This window comes from Sycon ciliatum, chromosome 13 (assembly GCF_964019385.1).
Source record: "Sycon ciliatum chromosome 13, ocSycCili1.1, whole genome shotgun sequence".
In the NCBI taxonomy this organism is placed as follows: Eukaryota; Metazoa; Porifera; class Calcarea; order Leucosolenida; family Sycettidae; genus Sycon; species Sycon ciliatum.
In genome coordinates this window covers 19,253,502-19,272,504 of record NC_088655.1, presented here as the reverse complement: position 1 = coordinate 19,272,504, position 19,003 = coordinate 19,253,502, and the positions used below count along the sequence as shown (strand labels likewise).

General features: G+C 46.8%; 2 protein-coding genes across 2 annotated transcripts in view; both read left to right on the top strand.

Moving 5' to 3' along the window:
- Positions 1-19,003, top strand: part of LOC135829629 (uncharacterized) — a 61,534-nt gene that overhangs the window by 14,686 nt on the left and 27,845 nt on the right. The window lies entirely within an intron of this gene.
- On the top strand, positions 11,800-13,007 carry LOC135829631 (uncharacterized). Its single transcript, XM_065342031.1, has 2 exons — positions 11,800-12,216; positions 12,445-13,007. The coding sequence occupies exons 1-2, from the start codon at positions 11,828-11,830 to the stop codon at positions 12,494-12,496; spliced, it is 441 nt and encodes a 146-aa protein (XP_065198103.1). The 5' UTR covers positions 11,800-11,827; the 3' UTR covers positions 12,497-13,007.

The window sequence follows — 19,003 nt, the reverse complement described above, 5'->3', positions numbered from 1 at the left end:
TCTTCACTTCAGCTCACAGTCACGGTCATTGCCTAAATCGTTGATTAGGTGTTCACGCACATTGTACACTGTACACAGTCTGTAGGTGTTTTCCCCTGGAAAGACTTTATTTAAGTGCCACACACGTTTAGTTTTGGGGCGCACGTTTCGCACGCGAGCTCGTCTTCGGAATGATCACACACATACATATACAGTCAACTTCGCTTATAACGACACTCGGCGGGGCATCAAAAAGGTGTCCATATTCGCGAAGTGTCGTTATACCCGAAGTCTCATTATTATGTATTACAGTGGGATGGGACTTTGCTCTGGGCATGGAAATTCTGTCGTTATTAGCGAATTGTCGTTATATCCGCAGTCGTTATTAGCGAAGTGGACTGTATGTCATTATTGATGATGATACGGCACAATACTAGTGTCTGTAAAAAAGAGAAGAAGCACATGAGAACGAGTTATGCAGCAACTATCCACGACTGTAACGAGATGATAAACGGTCAGAAAGTGCGATAATAGGGCACAAAACTGACAGGCTACTAGTACTGAGACATTCAGCGACCCGAGACCTAGCTCTAACACATCTCCAGTACGCAAACCAACAGCCTTCCAACTTGGAAGTTTCATGGTTACGTAGGACCGAAGAGGGGAAGGTGAGCGCAGCGAAAATGTGCACAAGCTAAGTCCCGCGGCAACAAAGAATGAGCCGTCACTTGTACTCCGGGTAGCACATTTCGCACGCGACTCGTGAGCGCGATTCTTGGAAGTGATCAAGTTTCGAAACTGGACAAGGTTCCAGGCCCGTGACTCAGAGCTAGAGTTGGGGACTTCATGGCTTCTCCCTTGGATTGGAATGTTGATGCATCTCGAAATACAATTTCGCTATCATACTACTCGAAGTAGTTTGATTACTATAAATTTAAGCATGCCTTATTCATGGCGGAGCTAGAAAGTATATTGATATTGGGGTATGACATAATGCTACAAAGCATAATAATTATGTAAGTGTATCATGTGCAATCTATCCCGGTCAGTGGTCAGTGGCCCAAACGTGCTGTCAGTTCCCCTAAATGATTCGCTCTGGTCAGAACAGTTTCGTTTCTCGTTGATCTACCTGACCTTGCCTTACACCTGCCCATTGCTGAAGCGATGATAGCGAATTGATGTACATGTATTTGTATGATTATGCACACTGTATATGCGGCTCAACACATTACGTCATTGGCGAAAGCCTCCTATCTAGACTGGCATAAATACGTTACCTCGAGCCCTCTCTCGCACCATGCCAAGGTTACTTCTTCCAGGTTTGGAAAAAATAGTTCTTGCCTCCTCGACAATCCATTTTGTGTGTGCTTAGTGCCAACAGAAGGTAACCGGTATATTTCTGGAGTTAGCCTGTATGTTAAGTTAAGCTCAACCAAGACTAGTGCATAGAGGAATAGTGGGTTTCGACAACTGCTCTATTCAGCTGCAATTCACTGCCTTCATTGCGTCTACAGCCTCAGCATGGCCAGTGCAAGTGACTACCGACGCTGTCCCGCTGGTCGCAAACCAGATCGGACAATCGTCGTGATGGGAAAAACAGGTAACGGAAAGTCTGCCGTGGCAAACGTACTGGCGGGAAAGTATAGCGGCGGCCTCTTTCCGGAATCCAGCAGCCCCGCGAGCCAAACACGTGGTTTGCCGACGCACACCGTCCTAGTGTCGTACGCTGGCAAAGACCATGCCATCAAGATTGTGGACACCATCGGCTACGGGGACACATCTCTTTCCGAAAGGGATGTCCTACACGCACTGGCTAAGGTGGCTCAGACGTGCACCGGGGGAATCAATCAGATTCTCTTTGTCACACGTGGTCGATTCACTCAGGAGGACAAAACCACCATGGATGCGATGATGAACGTAATCTTTCAGCCCAACGTGGCCAAGTTCTCTACTATCGTTCGCACAGCAACACCGGCCAAAGAACTGGACAAAGCTGTGGTAGCTGCTAAGACTGCCGAGTATCGCCAGGAGATGATCAGGCTGCATCCGAATCTCGCCCAGATCGGTACCTTTCTCATGATCAGCAACCCGGACGATGGTGACGAACGCAGCATGCAGATGCGCCGACGCTCTCACAAGACTCTTCTCGATCACGTGATACTGCATTACATGCAGTGCTATGCGACTCCAAGTTACACCAGTGCTGTGGCAAGGGTTAACAAACACCTGGACGCACAAACTGCCCAGCAGGAGAAGCAGAAGCGCCAGGAAGCGGAGCGGAAACGCCTCCAAGCGGAGCTAAAGGCCAGAGAAGCGGAGCAGGCGAGACTTCGTCGGGAGCAGCAAAGACAAGTCCGGGAGATGAGGCGTGCCAATGCGGAGCTCCAACAAAAGGCAGCAGAGTCGCAGGGTGATGACGACTGCATCATCTTGTGATCTCTCCATGCTCCACAGTGCAAAGTGCAACAAGGTAGCACGGTGGTGGACTGTACGTTGTGTTCCAATTCGTTGTGGCGGTATTGTTTTCGTCTCGTCGTGACAGAAACATGGCCTATAGGCAATAGGCTATACATGTACTTGAGAAAACACCAATAGCTTACTTGTATGCATTGTATTTTTTCAGTTAGAGCCCTTGAGCACTGTTGCAAGTCAAGGGCAACTCTGCTTGGGGACAGTTGTACATGTACATGTAGTACACACTATTATTGATTTGGTGCGAGGCTCCTACTTTATTTTGGCCTAAGACTGTGGCACTGTACACATATTTGAGTGTGATACTTGATAATTGTGAATATTGAACTCCCATTGCTTCCTGTTAACGCAAACTGGCAGTCATTTTCACCTGAAGCGAAAATAGTGAGCGCCATTGTAGTACCAGATATCACCATGTGCATGTAAGTCCAGGCGCCTCAGAGTCCAATTTTTATTAGACTTCTCTTGTGTTTGCATCGTGAAAACTCTTTCCTCATTTTCCACTTTTCTACTTTATTTTGTCTTCCCATTATTTAAGATGCTAGTTTGTTTTGTTGGTCGGTTCTGCTGCATTGCCGCCCTTCTTGTCAAATAAACTGTTCGCAGGTACATGTATTTGAAGTGGCATGCGTGGGCAGATGTTGAGAAGATACAAGTCATGAAGAAGAGAAAACAAAGATAGGCCCCCAAATCCAAGCCAGTCCATGTCATGATCTTCTGAATGGAGTGCAACACTTGACTAGCATGCTGGCTCTGAGCACAATTCAGGTTTCCTGTGACTGTGAGCAACTTTGGGAAGAGAGAACAGCTCAATCGAGTAGACGGGTAGAATGCAAGGATGCGCACGCAGAACATGTGCAGCACTGGACTTCGGAAGCAGTGTGGGTGTATCAGAAGTCTCTCCCCCCCCCCCCCCCTGCCAGTCCTTCTTGTGCGTAACCATGGTAACGGTGTTGCAAGGTCAGTAAGTGGTACATTCACGTTGTAGACATAGAGCAAGAAATCATGAAACGTCGATCTATGCACGTAACACTATTTTCAAGACCATCATTAGGTTCTTGTTCCGGTTCTACAGGCCATGTGGCTAAATGCTTGCGAAAATGCTCAATACCGCGAGGATAGGGCGTATGGTGTTACATGTGCAAGTACAGGGCGCTCCATTGGCATTGTGCGTCTGCCTGTCCATTTGTCGCACCGCTGGATTCTTCCTGTGTAAGCGGCCGTCTTGATTCCCTGGCGAGTTCAGATGAAGTCCTGCTTCTATGGTGAGCTACGGGTAAGGTAATCCTCAAACAACTGCGAATGTGCAATGTTCACGTTGGCTGCGTGACGCACTCTACATCTACCAAAACATGGAAAACATAGAGGAAAGTGGGGGAAGTCGGTTGTTAGTGCACCTGCGCTCAAGCCCCAACCAACACCGTGCCCGGAATCTGCCTGTCAATGACATTGTCAGCTCTTTTTTACCGCTCTCAGGCAGGCGCTAGGCGCTAGGCGCATGGTAGGGGCAAATCAAAAACTTGACATGCGCCACTCCAGTGACATCTCAATGACAGGGAAGTCCCTGGCAAGGCTGGCATCAGTCCCGATGACTCATGGTGAGCGCAAAGCTACACAGTTCACCATGGTACACAACACAGCACGACTATGTCAATCAGTAGATTTACTACTACTACTAGTACTTGTACTCATAAAAAGTACACACTTCAGGCTCATAACAAACATCTTGAAAGTTTTTTGTCTTCACAAGTATACTTTCAAGCCTTCTCGTCAGGTTAAGGTGGCGATCTACCTTCAGGGGTCAAAATTTTGTGAAATTTTCAACTTGCTCTGATTTCGTCCAATGCGGTGCCAAATTGCTCGTATAGATCCCAGACATCATCTGTGAAAATTTGAGTGAGATTGCTTCATCCATATGGCTGCTATGAGCTTGCAAAGACCGAATGTAACATATATTTGACTTGCACAATTGCAACTTTTTGGGGAAAACGTAGAAATCGGTCTTTTCACGGTAAATCCTTGTGGATTTTGTTCAAATTTTCTGTGCTTGTCAGACATACCACTGCTGAGTCATGCCATACCAATAGGCACATATTACGTCATCATGGACACAGTGCGCATGCGCAAATCAATAATTCGATAATTTGTGAAGTATTCAAACAATTGTGAAAAGAATTCGGGTGGACACACCCATTCCCATAGCGCTGCATATCACATCCGAACCAGTTCCGTTATTTTACAACGTTTCGGCACTTGGCCATCATCAGGTAATAACAATGAATACCGTGGAAGCCACACAAGAGCAGTATATACGCAGAGTGTAGCGCCAAAAAAGATGCGAATTATGTCACCTAGTATGGTCTTGTGACTCGTTGATGCTGGCTTCCGCACACAATTCGAAATAAATCTGGGGATCAATCCCTCTCGCCGGCACTGCAAAAGAAAAGACAATTGACACTCGCTCCTCTGCAGCTTCCAAGACCATTGTACAAACCGCCATCAACGAGTCACAAGACCATACTAGGTGACATAATTCGCATCTTTTTTGGCGCTACACTCTGCGTATATACTGCTCTTGTGTGGCTTCCACGGTATTCATTGTTATTACCTGATGATGGCCAAGTGCCGAAACGTTGTAAAATAACGGAACTGGTTCGGATGTGATATGCAGCGCTATGGGAATGGGTGTGTCCACCCGAATTCTTTTCACAGATGAAGCTGCAGGAAGCCTCAGCCCTTCTTCAATTCAAACAATTGTGTTTGGAAAGTCTATTGGAGACGTCTCACGTCGTCGCCTGTCACCAAGATCGGGTGGAATGAGTACTGTCCGTCGTCTTGGATGTCCGAAGCAGCCAATCTGACTGCCAGAAGCTCTCGATATCCACCTATCCGCGGAAAATATCCCTGACGTTGACGACGCTATTCAAATTTATTGGCAAAAAAATTGCCAAGCGAAGACGTATTTCAACTTCATCTCCAACTCTGACTACTCTGACGATGACGATGTCAACAACAGTTCTAGCTATTGTGGTGATTAGTTTGTCTCTCTCTCTTTCGGCGTCAGGCAGTGAGTGCAAAATATAGCCTACTGGAGTTAGTCTGTGAAATATTGAGTGATTTCTGCTATTTCTGGTCATATCAGTATGCTGTCAGCTGTACCAGTCCACATCCCATCGTAGATCTACTAAGCGAGCAGGCAAACCCAGATATTTGCCTTGGGATTTCATTGTGTGTGGTGAGAAGAGAAGTCCATTCACTTCTGAGAAATTCAATTTCAAATTGGAAGTCCACAGGCCTGTATTTAGTATGCGCCGAATTCATCACCGCCAGTGACGCTTTGCATAGTTTTCAATATTCTACCGCCCATTTATACTAAGACCTGTGGCGGCAACGCGATCCTATTCAACCTGTGGTCATGTTCTCCGAGATGAGTTCAGAAGCAGACATGTGAAATGCTACGCTGGACCTGAGGCAGTTTACCAAAGTGGCAGTGCTGCAACCGCATGCGATCGCCGTCATATGTGACGGAAACGGCATGGCTGCACCCTGGATATGCCTCATTCATCAGCACCTTTATTGCCATACCCATGGAGAGAGGCCACCAGTGAAGGCTGGGTTTCCGACTCGATTTTACCTGCAATGCTCATGATTGAACAAGCCCTTAGAGAAGAAATGAAGACTCTAGCTGAACATTGAAACCAGATAGCATCGCGTTTCTGCTCGGCACCGCACTAAGTAACACCACTGTGATACAACCAGGAAGAGCTGGGAACGTGTGAGAAGTGACAAAGAAGTCAAGGAAGAAGTAAAGAAGACTGAAGAAGAGCATTACTAATCATCAAGGAGACCAAAATGAGGTCACCTACGAGCCAGATGGCTTCTGATGTGAAGATTTGTAGGCAGGTAGGCTGGAATTGGATAGACCTTTTTTGTGTGTTTTTGGTAACTTTTTAGCCTATCCCGCATTTTTCTACCACGATTGCGGCAAAGTGGTAGGTGCTATACCCCTAAACCTATACATTTCTGAGCTCTGTGATGCATCAGCTAGTTCGTGAATGTCTTCGTTTAGCCATTCATCATTGCTTGTTCTCACATTGGTTGTGGACCCGATCATGACTTTTTTTGCGGATGCGCGCGTCAAAACGCTTTGTTGTGACATGGTGATCTAAAGGACTTTGCAACTGTTTCTTGATATTCAATACCTAGAATTATATGTTAGGAACGCAGTAGCAATTGGTTATTTTCTACCTGATGGATGCATATTTCAATTTTGCGGTTAAGAGGTGCGGGTGCGGCCAATTATCGTGATTCGGCAATAACAATGGACATGAGCGGAGTCTGTCCTCTATTTGTGCTGCTCCTTGTCCTTTGGTACATAATGAATGTCTCCAGAAAATTTGACCTAATTCCAAAAAGAATTGGCTGAGATGTTTGTATTTTACGGTGGACTATCCGCGAAGGTAGATCGCCACCTTAAATACAGGCAAGGGAAAAGGAACAGGAACAGTGGATTAAATACAGTAAGAAGGTGGTAAAACAGCGCAAAAAAAAGAAAGAAGATAGCTAAAGTAAACAGCGAAAATTGCAATAATGACACAAAGGTGCAAATGCGAGAAAACTCAATAAGCGTGACATGTAGTGCGACAACAAGAGACAACCACTGGACATACATGTAACTAACGAGGTTTTGACGACCTACCTAACAGCCTAAGTGTGAATTTGATTTGTTTCTGCTTGCAAAGGTTGGGTTTCTTTGTGTGGATGTATACAGCTTCCAAAACATTCAGCAATCTAGCACTGCGTACACGTGACACAATCGAAAAACAATCATCTGGATACACAGCACGACAATCAGGATGCTCAAACAAATGACTAGCTGTGGACGACTCATACTTATCAGAACTAACATCAGAACAATCAGCATGTGCGGTGGACACATCCGATTTCACATGGCTAGTCGAGTGGACCCTAGCCGTTGCCTCTGTCTGTGCTTTAGTCGCTGCCATCGCCGCCGTTGCCGATCTTGTCATTCTTCTGGTTGATGCGGTTCCTGTCACTGCCACGCCAGTAGGTGTCTTGTCCGGTTGTTTTTCTGGTGGTCTAGTTAATTGTCTTACATTGCATTAATCTGTCGCTTCTGGATGCTGTGCAATCTGCTTCTGATAGAGCTGCTTGGCTCGAAATTGTTAACAGATGCGTTGACCTCATGCAATGAGCGAAATGCGAACTGTCATTATTATTATTATTATTAGTTAATTGTGAGGTGACGTTGCTTGGTGTTGATGCCGCTGCGTTGGACCATCTTGTACCAGGATGATTCTTTGCTGGACGTCCCCTCCGTGGTCGAGTGGATCGTGCGTGTTGTGGAATAAGGTGTAGCGGTGCGTGTTGTCGGATGCGTGCGTCCAGATGTTTTACCACCTTCTTACTGTATTTAATCCACTGTTCCTGTTCCTTTTCCCTTGCCTGTATTTCACCTGCCGAGAAGGCTTGAAAGTATACTTGTGAAGACAAAAACTTTCAAGATGTTTGTAATGAGCCTGAAGTGTGTACTTTTTATGAGTATTATCGCATTTTTGTCTCAGAGGAAACTGTTTACTAGTACTAGTGTTAGTAAATACCCGGGCCACGGTGCATGGTATGATCATGATGATTGCATCGCGTACTTTGTAGTGTGTGTGTATTGCCTTTTCCGACTTTTGGGGTGCCCTTTGCTGCACTCAGGGAACCGAACGTGCTGGTATCTCGTTTTGTGGTTGATGGTACAGTACACAAATGCACGCCACATAGTATTTTTAGTCAAGCTCAACAAAATTTGACAACACAAAATAACGTACATGTCTACAGTCTAGCATGTGACTGAGTACTAGTACATGTAGTAGCAGTGGGTCTACCGTTCGGGATGACCGGGACGAATAGGGAGATGTCCCTTCATCTAACGATCTGTTGCTTTGGTATCGCTGGAGAAAGCTGGACCAGGACAGCCAAAGAGATACATCTACTCGTACGGTAGTTAAGATCACCTTTAGGTTTTGATGGGACTTTCCCCACGACAGCCAAAGAGATACATGACTGTATATGTACATAGATGACCTCGTTGTCAAGATCACCGGCTTTAGCGTTTTAGTTTAGGTTTTGGTGGGACTTTCCCCGGGGGAACGCTGCTGAAACAGAAACTGAAATACATGTAGTTGTGCTAGCAGCACTTCGATCATGTGCTAGTGGTCAGTGTGGTCTGACGACATCGAAACACCTATTACTCACCCTTTGCCACCCTCCAACGAAGCCGGTCAAAACATAGTATGACCAGCGTATAAAAGCACACAATTTCAACGGCTACTAGTACTTCAGAACAAATTTCAGAGCAATTTACAGCTGCCTAGGCTAGAGTGACTAACTTGTGAACTATTGGATCTCAGTCGAGTAAGTCTTTAGTGGAACCATTCACTGCTCTAGCGTACGTCAGACACCCGGGTACTAGTATTCAGTTGACTCGGTTGACGCAAGGTTGTGATGGACAATTTCGACGACTACAGACCGTGTCCAGATGGAAAGAAGATTGATCGCACGATTGTCCTAATGGGTCGGACTGGCAAGGGCAAGTCCACTTTGGCAAACGTCATTGCCGGTCGATACAAAGGTGACTTGTTCCCGGAGTCAAGTTCTCCGACCAGTAAGACCGAGGGCTTGCCTACTAAGACCGTCCTCGTGCCATACGCCGGTCGCGACTACGCAGTGAAGATCATCGACACCATCGGATTCTGCGACAACCGCTTCACCGAGGAGCAGGTGCTACTGGAGCTTGCGCATTTGGCACACACGTGCAGCGGTGGGATCAACCAGATCATCTTCGTCACCAATGGCCGATTCACCCAGGAAGAGCGACAGGCCTCCGATTCCGTCATTGACGTGATCTTTCAGCCGCAAGTGGCGCCTTTCTGCACCCTGGTTCGCACGAGAACGCCGGGTGGGGAGCTGCGAGAAGACGTAATCGCGGCCAAGACGAAGGCCTACAAGAAGGAGTCGGTCGCTCTGCACCCCAGCCTGGCACGGCTGTTTCGCGTGATTCAAAAGGCAAGATGGCGTCCTTTTACACATTTTTGGTAAAAACCCACCTTTTTAACGCCTTGGCGGTGCCCACCCAGAGATTACACGCAGTGCAAGGAAATATTTTTTTGCTTGGTGCCAAAAGAGCTACAGAGCTACAAAAAAAAACATTGTCGAGTTGTTTGGAGTTCGTCTCGTTGTAGGCCAAGTCAAGTGGTTTTGAAGTGTAGTGTTCGCTGTCTTGACGTGGAGTTTCGATAAAAGATGAAGGCGACATCTGCCAGACCCAGTGACTCTTCGGTTTATGCCGTTCTTCGACACAACATCATTTTCGTGCAGGAACTATTGTTATTACTTCTACAATAATTATAGTAGTTCAAGTTCTAGTATTACGGATCATGTCACAGTGCATTGTCCTCTACTTGCCTGTGGACGAGGAACGTTGTGTAGTTCCTGCACGTGCTCAGCACCTGAACTGTACGTTCCTTTAGAGTTTAGTTCAGGATTCAGGGCTACCCGTAGATGTGTTGACGCATGCCACCTGGTGGCTGAATCAGTGCACGTGATTTTCAACCTGGCAGGAGGAAGCAAAGAATTTTCATGGACACTCGCTTGAGTATTTTGACAAGTCCCCCCCCCCCCTTTCTGGTGCTGTTCTGTTGGCACACTGCATCTGCATGGCGGGCCTGGGACAGGCATGCTCCCATGCAGCTGCTGTACTATTCTGGCTGGATTCTGATATGAGATCACAAGGCTAGCACAGCAGGATCTGCACAGCAGGATCTGCACAGCAGGATCTGCACAGTGGCTGAACATCAGCAGTAAAGAAGGTGCAGTATAAGAAGTAGTAAATTCGATTTCAGTGGTGCAGAACAGTTTTGATTTCAAATTGCATCGCTGCATTGTATTTTGACTTTTGTCTCATGTTTGAAGTAATTAGTTACAGTTTTGCTGTTCAAATGATTTCTGAATGTATCAGAGTGATAATGTTGACCTACCTATGGCCCGCCACCACCCGCGCTGATGTTGTGAGCGACAAAACAGTTTACTTCTCCATAGGTAGCTAGATTTGGGAATTTTCCCTTGGCTTTAATACTGCAATTGTTGTGCATTATAAATTAAGCACTGGTGTGTCGGCAGTGTGGTTGTTAGGTACTGCACGACCAAGACCTTTAGACGGTCAACATCTTTGTTTGTGTTCTGCAGGCCAGAGCGAAGGAGGTTGAATTTGTGGTGTATTAATTCACCTCCTTCCTCTCCAAGAGTACATACATGCGAAGGCGTGGCTCGCCCGAACAGCGTGGCTTCGTCAATATCGACACCCAACAAACTCTCCCCGGTGTTTTGGCTCTTGTTATCCACCGAGCACGCCCCCTTAAGATTCTTCTCCTGCTTTGGTCTACCTCCCTTTCTTGCACTCTCAATCCACCCACATACAATGCATTTATCATCTGTGTGCGGCATCCAGGCTAGTACATTTGGCAGAGCCTTACTACAGCCACCACCACCACTATCCCCTCCCTTAATATCACCACCAACATCACACGGTGTTTCACTTTCTGCTGACTTCTGGATAAATAGTAAGCATGCCCTACAGAAATGTGTGGGGTGGACACCACTTTCATCTTTTTCTACCTTGATACCTAGAACATTGAAGATCTGCAATGCATAATCTTTCACTAGATAAAATTAATAGAGGGCTCCAAGACTTCCGACCACTCCGATGGCTGGGCAGTTTACATCCACCCAAGCGACACAACATACCCACATGCTCAAGGTGAAAATTCAAATTTTTGAAATCAGAGCTCATTGTTCAGCCATAAGAGACGTCAGAAAGAACACCATGCACACAAAACTACCCTACAGATCACAATGACACTAACGTATTTTGTAGATGAAGGTTTCCGCTATACAAATAAACTTCCCTCGCCGCCACCAAAACTTCCCCAACTAGCTACCCAGGGCAGTTTCCCTGGGCTACGTACAGCAAAAGACACGCTCAAAAAGGAGTAAGAAATCGACAAGAAACGCTTGAAAAGTCGCTCGCTCGAAGAAAGAAGCACTCGTTTTTTACACGCGATTGTGCTACAGCTACTGTACTCTCACACGAGGCTATTTTTGTTGTTTTCAGTGTCTCAGGCTCCGCTCGGTGAGGCCGAGAAGCCGCGTGTAGAGAGCTGGCCCTGAGAAAATTCTCAGCCCTTGAGTACGCTTGAGTACGGGAAAATCCCCTACTTCGGTGACTGCTGGCCTGGCCTCGAACCCGAGATGCTGTGCACGGGTTTTTGCAGTCTGAATCAGCCGTGTGGGGCGCATCAACACTTTCCTCATGGTCAGCAACCCAGACGACGGCGATGACCACAGTTACGAGGTACGCAGGAGAACTCGAAAGCGTATGATCGAGCACATCATTCTACATTATCAGGCTGTCTACGTTCCACCTCTGTTTGCCGAAGTCAAGGGCAGGATCGATGGCCATATTCAGCAGAAAACCGCGACGGAGCGCAAACTCCAGCAGCTGGAAAAGAAGCTGAAGGCGATGAGCATCAGCAAGGAGGATTACATGAGGGAGAACGCTAAGGAGCTGGCAGAGCTCGCGCGCATCAATGGGGAGCTGACTGCAAAGGTCAAGGAAGAAATACCGTGGTGGAAAACAGCCCTGACAACATTGGGACAAGTAGCAAGCACAGTGCGCGATGTGATTGTCACGCGGCGTAGGTAAGTTTGGGCCTGGTCTCCGCAGGTTCTTACAACCGTTTGAATTATAACTCTACTTTGCAAAGAGTTGTCAATCCTCTCTGTATTATCCCTATTTTGTTGTTGAGTACTACATCACAGGAAGACCACACACATGCACAGGCATGTTTGCGATGACCTGAATCCAATACCGTACGCACAATGCTGATTTGAATTTGTGTTGCACTTTCACATTGTTTGTGATCACAGGGTGGAAGGATGCTATCCAGGACCGCCACTAACGGTCAGGCCGCCAACATGACGGAACAAGTGGTCCCTGCAATTGCGCAAGCACCACACGGCAGGAGTTTGCTGCAGCTTCATGCCAACTCTTTGTACCGTAGATCCTTTCCTATGTTACAGTATGTACCTAGTGTAGTATTCCTACCTAGTACCTGTCCTTGCTTGTTAGTTGTACTGTAAGTTGTAGACAATGTAGTATCCTGCATGTACGTAAACGAAACTACATGCATGATGCATGGACAGTCTTTTTAGCACTCTGAGTCATACGTAACATGTACACGTCATGTACATTGTACATTCGGTTGCCAGCTCTTATCACCCACACACTAACACGTTCACATCTACTGCACTAACTTACATACACTGCACACTAGCTCGTACTTTGTACATATTTGCCTTGAGTTTCTTTGGATAAGGCTTTTTTCAAATTTTCATTTTGATTTCATCGTCGAGTTTCATCCCTTGTATCTTTGGTTTTCTTCCTTCTTTCGATGTCGTATGTTTTGAATAAACCCGTTTTGAGTCCATTGCAGGGAGTAGTCAAATAAATGTGAGCCCCAGCCAGCAGAAACCTGAACATGTGTAATTTTTTCAAAAATTATTTTTTCCCTCGAAATTGTTTCTACACTATTAATCATTCAAGTTATCAAGTTTGGTAACAATCTGATAAGCGAAAGCATGGAAAATAGAGTTTGAAGTCAGAGAGGTCAAGATTCGGTACAGTTGGCGCAGCATCCATGCCTAGTGACTCCATGCAAGTTGATCCTACAGTTTCTGATTGTGATGTGGAACAGGTACATGTAAGTAAATAGAATGCAAGTCAGGCTTGCCCTCTTGGTGCTGCAGCCTGTGCAGGCATGAGTAGTTCAGAAGTCACAGTGACGATATTCCGTATACATCACTACCTTCTTTACAACACCAGAGTGCAAAACGATGATTGGTGGCTGGCCTTCCAAATTGTGTTCAGGGACCTCTGCGCTGGCAGTTTGGGCGTTGTCCCAAAGCTTGCCATACTGATAGATGTACTGATCAATACTACTGACATCCACTCCCTTGCACACTTTCACTCAGACCATGATTTCAGCATAATTGTATTTCAATGATATGAGCGAATGCTGGCGTTTTGTAGCACGTGAACATGTTGCCCCAAAGCGTTCAGCCGGTTTGAGTTTTTAGGGATCCCCTTTCTCAACACAGGCAGCAGCCAGCTTGATGTCGTCTGGCAAGGTAGAGTACTGAGAATACTACGCTCTGTTTTGCGCCGTGAGAAGCCCTCCACCAGTGTCTGCAACATCATTGTTGTCGATGTAGAAATACGGATCGCTCAGCGGGTCGAAATTCAGCTTCTCCTCGCAGTCGCTATTTCTTCAGCACTGACTATCGTCGCCACCAGTATCCAGTGTCGATTTTATGAGGGCTCTTCGTTGCTATGCATATGACACTCGCCACTGCTGGACAAACTCAGCGAGATCGCCAACAAAGAAATAATTCCGATCGCGAACTAACTTTCAGCGCCGCTTCGTACAGGGAGTCTCACGCTGACAACTCTGGACCTAAGTCTTTGTCGCGACACCTGTCGCCATCGCTGTGTCTAAACTCAACCTCCGTGTGACGAGCTCTCACCTAGCGCTAAAATCAATTGACCAGAGACATTTGAAGACACTTGAAACTCCTTTGACAACAAAGACACCCACTCGATCGAAAAGAATCTTCAAAAGCCAGCTCACTGCGCGTCCCAAACTTTGACGTCACATTTTGATGATTGATATCAAGTACACAAGTGCTGGTTTTCGCTGGCCGGGGCTCATGTAGTAAAATTACTACTCCCTGGTTCAAACACTCAACTGCCTTGGTGTATGCTCAAGCCGTGCGTACTGATGCTGCCCTTGTACATGTATGTATTATTATTATTATTCACACATATCCGCCGGATGAGTACGCGTGGCCCATGCACCATGGGGACCCACGAATACAAACCAGCATATGTTCCCTCAGCAATACAAGCAAGCAAGCACGCAAAGATAAATGAGAGCCCAGGCAGCGAAAACAAAACGAAGAGAGATGAGGACATAGGCAACGAAAACAATTCCAAAGCATAGCCAGGGATTGAATGTGTGCATCTGGGTACGACAGTTAACACGGCTAGTGCAGCCGTACAGAGCGTAGCAGCATGTAAATACAAAAGCGCCACAGCAGCAGCCAAGAGTGTGCAAACACTAAAAAAGAAGATCAGTCCATGAAAAAATTATTGTCGCCACAGGTAGACATCTCCGGCAAGAATGCATGCGTGCGCACAAGTAGGCAGGTAAGCATGTCAGATGTAATCGTATTATTATGGCCAGGCTAATTAACAGTGCTGTTTCGCAATGAATTCCATCGGCATTTATCATACGCCACCTTCCGAAGCTGGGCTATGTATGTATGCACAGGTATACTTGCAGTACACTTTGCTCAATAACAATCCCTCAAAACTTGATCCTGGATGAGAACAGTTACGATCGTTTTTGAGGATTCGTTTTTCTTCAGGTCGAGCATTTCTTTAGTCAATTGGCCCCTATATGTACATGTACGTCACAAAACTATCTAGCTATGCCTGAGTTGGTCCTACTGCGGAGGTCGTTTTTGACGAGGTTGACTGCATTATTATTTTGGTGTCCCGTGCATTTACATGTACACTATACATGAGCACTCTTGCGTGGGGTAGTGCCTTTGCTGCTTGCGTTATGCAGAGCTCACTGACTTGTCAGTTTGAGCACTCTGGCAAGGTACGTTCGGGCCTGATTGGAAATTTTTATTTCCATTGCTATCAGGTTCGGCCTCATTTCCTCTGTGCTGCGCTGATGAGTTCAAAAAGAACGAAACAGCATGCTGTCCGCAGATTGAGTATTTCGCTCCTGCTCTTGTAGCAGTTGAGCACTCTTGCGTGGGGTAGTGCCTTTGCTGTTTGCGTTATGCAGAGCTCACTGACTTGTCAGTTTGAGCACTCTGGCAAGGTACGTTCGGGCCTGATTGGAAATTTTTATTTCCATTGCTATCAGGTTCGGCCTCATTTCCTCTGTGCTGCGCTGATGAGTTCAAAAAGAACGAAACAGCATGCTGTCCGCAGATTGAGTATTTCGCTCCTGCTCTTGTAGCAGTTGAGCACTCTTGCGTGGGGTAGTGCCTTTGCTGTTTGCGTTATGCAGAGCTCACTGACTTGTCAGTTTGAGCACTCTGGCAAGGTACGTTCGGGCCTGATTGGAAATTTTTATTTCCATTGCTATCAGGTTCGGCCTCATTTCCTCTGTGCTGCGCTGATGAGTTCAAAAAGAACGAAACAGCATGCTGTCCGCAGATTGAGTATTTCGCTCCTGCTCTTGTAGCAGTTGAGCACTCTTGCGTGGGGTAGTGCCTTTGCTGTTTGCGTTATGCAGAGCTCACTGACTTGTCAGTTTGAGCACTCTGGCAAGGTACGTTCGGGCCTGATTGGAAATTTTTATTTCCATTGCTATCAGGTTCGGCCTCATTTCCTCTGTGCTGCGCTGATGAGTTCAAAAAGAACGAAACAGCATGCTGTCCGCAGATTGTGTACACTATACATGTACATTATCCATATAAAAATCGCTCTGTGAGCGGTTCTGAAAAACCTTTACTGGTACTGCCCCGTCGTAAAAGTAAGAAATTAGAACTGGCCCATTGTCCCCCCAAATGCGAACTGATCCACCTAAATCGCGAATGACGGGACCCGAACGCACCAGTAGCACGAGGTCGGGAGGGCACAGGACAGCAATTATCATAGGGTAACACCACCTACCGCTAGTACAGTACATGGCCTATAGTCCGGACCAAGTTGTCCAACGTCCCCATCTGCATCCACAGGTAGGAACATCGTGCTACTGGTGCGTTCGGGTCCCGTCATTCGCGATTTACGTGGATCAGTTCGCATTTGGGGGGACAATGGGCCAGTTCTAATTTCTTACTTTTACGACGGGGCAGTACCAGTAAAGGTTTTTCAGAACCGCTCACAGAGCGGTTTTTATATGGATAATTTCAGTTCTTTTTCCGTTCCCTCCAACCCCGGAGGTAAACATAATGACCACGCGCACGCGATGTACTGTATGTAGCCATGAGACTGCAATAACACACTGATACATACCAGCCCTCCCCGCCGCGCTACCCCGCACACAGATACACAAACATGCGTATGCACACGGCACACACACGTGGCCACGCACATGCACAAGACACAAACAGGAAATTCTTCATATATAATGCCATGCAAAGCAGTGGCCACCGTACTTGAGGAAGTCAGTTGTGAAACAAAAATAATTCAACTACAGCGTGTAGACAAGCTGACGGCCAAAGCACAACATAGCAAACATGACATTTGCCCAAGGATTGCAGTTTGCAGACCACGCCATGGAAGCAGCGAATACAGAATGTAATATCATACAAAGTGACAAGCAAGGGAGAGGCCATCATACCCCAGAAACTTGCAGAAAGTCACACATCCAACAGATAGAGAAGTGAACAGCAATCTGATACAGCCCACACAGGACAAAGCTGACCTGATACTCGTCCCAGGATCGCAAGTGGCAAATCCTTTTCCAAGGCCGTCACAGCCGGGGCTGCCCCACTTTTTCGGCCGTTTTTTTTTTTTTTTTTTTTTTTTTTTTGGAGCACATGACAAATCCTTGTCCCCGATCATGGCTTGTTGTGAACCCTCTAAGATTCTCTAAATTGTCAGGATCGTACGACCACACGGCACGAGGACAACACTTTTCCTTTAGACAGTATATTTCACTTCATCGAATAATTAACAATGAACACTAATAACACCAGCTATTTATAGCATGCAAAACAGCGTACATGCAAAAACATACGCATATAAAACTGGACATAACAGCGTATACATGGATGCAGCTAATGGGACTTCGGTCTTTGACCACTTGGTGGTGGGTCTAATCTACTCACCTCCCACCGTTTAGGCGCTGCATCTGCGCCTTTGATCCTAGAGGGTGGTGGCGTTCCCACGGCGGATGCGGAAAACCCGGCTTCCAGCCGAGTTTCACGCGAACCGTGAAATTTTTTATTTTTTTTATTAACAGCGTATACAGCAAAACACACACAGCGCATATAGCGTATGCCATGCAGCAACATCAGCGGTACGGCGGAGTCGAAAGACAACATTGCGACGAATACAATGCTATAAGCGCGAAGGCCTTTCCCAATTGAGAACTGGTGGTTTGCAACATTCTCCCCACCAAAGGGCTTCTCACCGCCGTACAACAATGCACAAAAGTCAAAAACGATCCGGGGCTCTGACTACGCGCCCAGAACGCGTCATCTACTGCTGCCGTGGTGGTGGTAACGGTGCTGACGGTTCATACGCTGGCTGCTGAGGGACGATAGCAGGTTGAGCGGTATCTGCAAGCCCAGGAGCCACGTCCTGTGACGATACTTCTAACGGCACTAACCTTTGGATCGGCCTCAACAGGGTACTGGTACTCAACTTAACCTTGGCAACACGACGCTTACCATCTCGACCAGGGAATAACTCGATGATCCGTCCCAAACGCCAGAACTGTTTGCGCTTGGTATCATCGATAACAAAGACAACATCACCCACAGCTAAAGGGCGCGACATGGTCTGTTGGTGTTTGTTCAGCTGACTTAGGTACTCCACCTCCCAACGATTCTTGACGTGCTCCAGTGTCCGACTGAGGTAACGCAATCTCGATGACATCTGCGCAGCGTCCAGGGTGCCTGCTGGCTTCTCTGACGACATCCAGATGTCACCCATCATCATTGCAGGGGTTACTGGTGGCTCATCCAGGCTATCAGACACATAAGTTAGCGGACGACTATTCACCACTGCTTCAACCTCATACAAGAGGGTCTCAAGCTCCTGGACCTTCAGAAACGCTGTTCCCATTACCTTTTTCAAGGCACTCTTCACTGTACCAACCATTCGCTCATAGAAGCCTCCATGCCATGGTGCAGCTGGAGGATTGAACATCCATGGCACACTCAGTTTGTCAGATGCCGCCTTGAACGTTGTAGCGTTGTCAGACCTGATCCGAGACGGCAAACTACGTCTCGCGACAAACTTCCGAAATGCTATCAAGAATGACTCAGTACTTAAACTATCGACCACCTCCAAGTGAACTGCTCTGGTGGTGGCACACACAAACAATGCTATCCATACCTTCGGAGATGACTCACGTACCATACGCCTGTAGGGAGTAGTTCGAGTTGCTGCTGATTGCTCTGCTCTCCCTCCCCGTGAAGTTCAGTAACCCGCACGTAGTATCACAGATACATCGTATTCTCTCTCTCCCCCCGTTTACCCGCAGTCATTAGTATCCTATTCTCTTACTTTGTGCTTCCATAGCTTTTACTATGTTCTTCCATAGCCACTTCTAGGCTAAGCCTTCGCCGTCATTTTATTGGGTCGTCATCCCGTTTGAATGTGCGAAGTGAAATAAAAAACCAACCAACAACCAACCACGGCGCACGTACAACGGACCAGCATAGTCGATGCCGG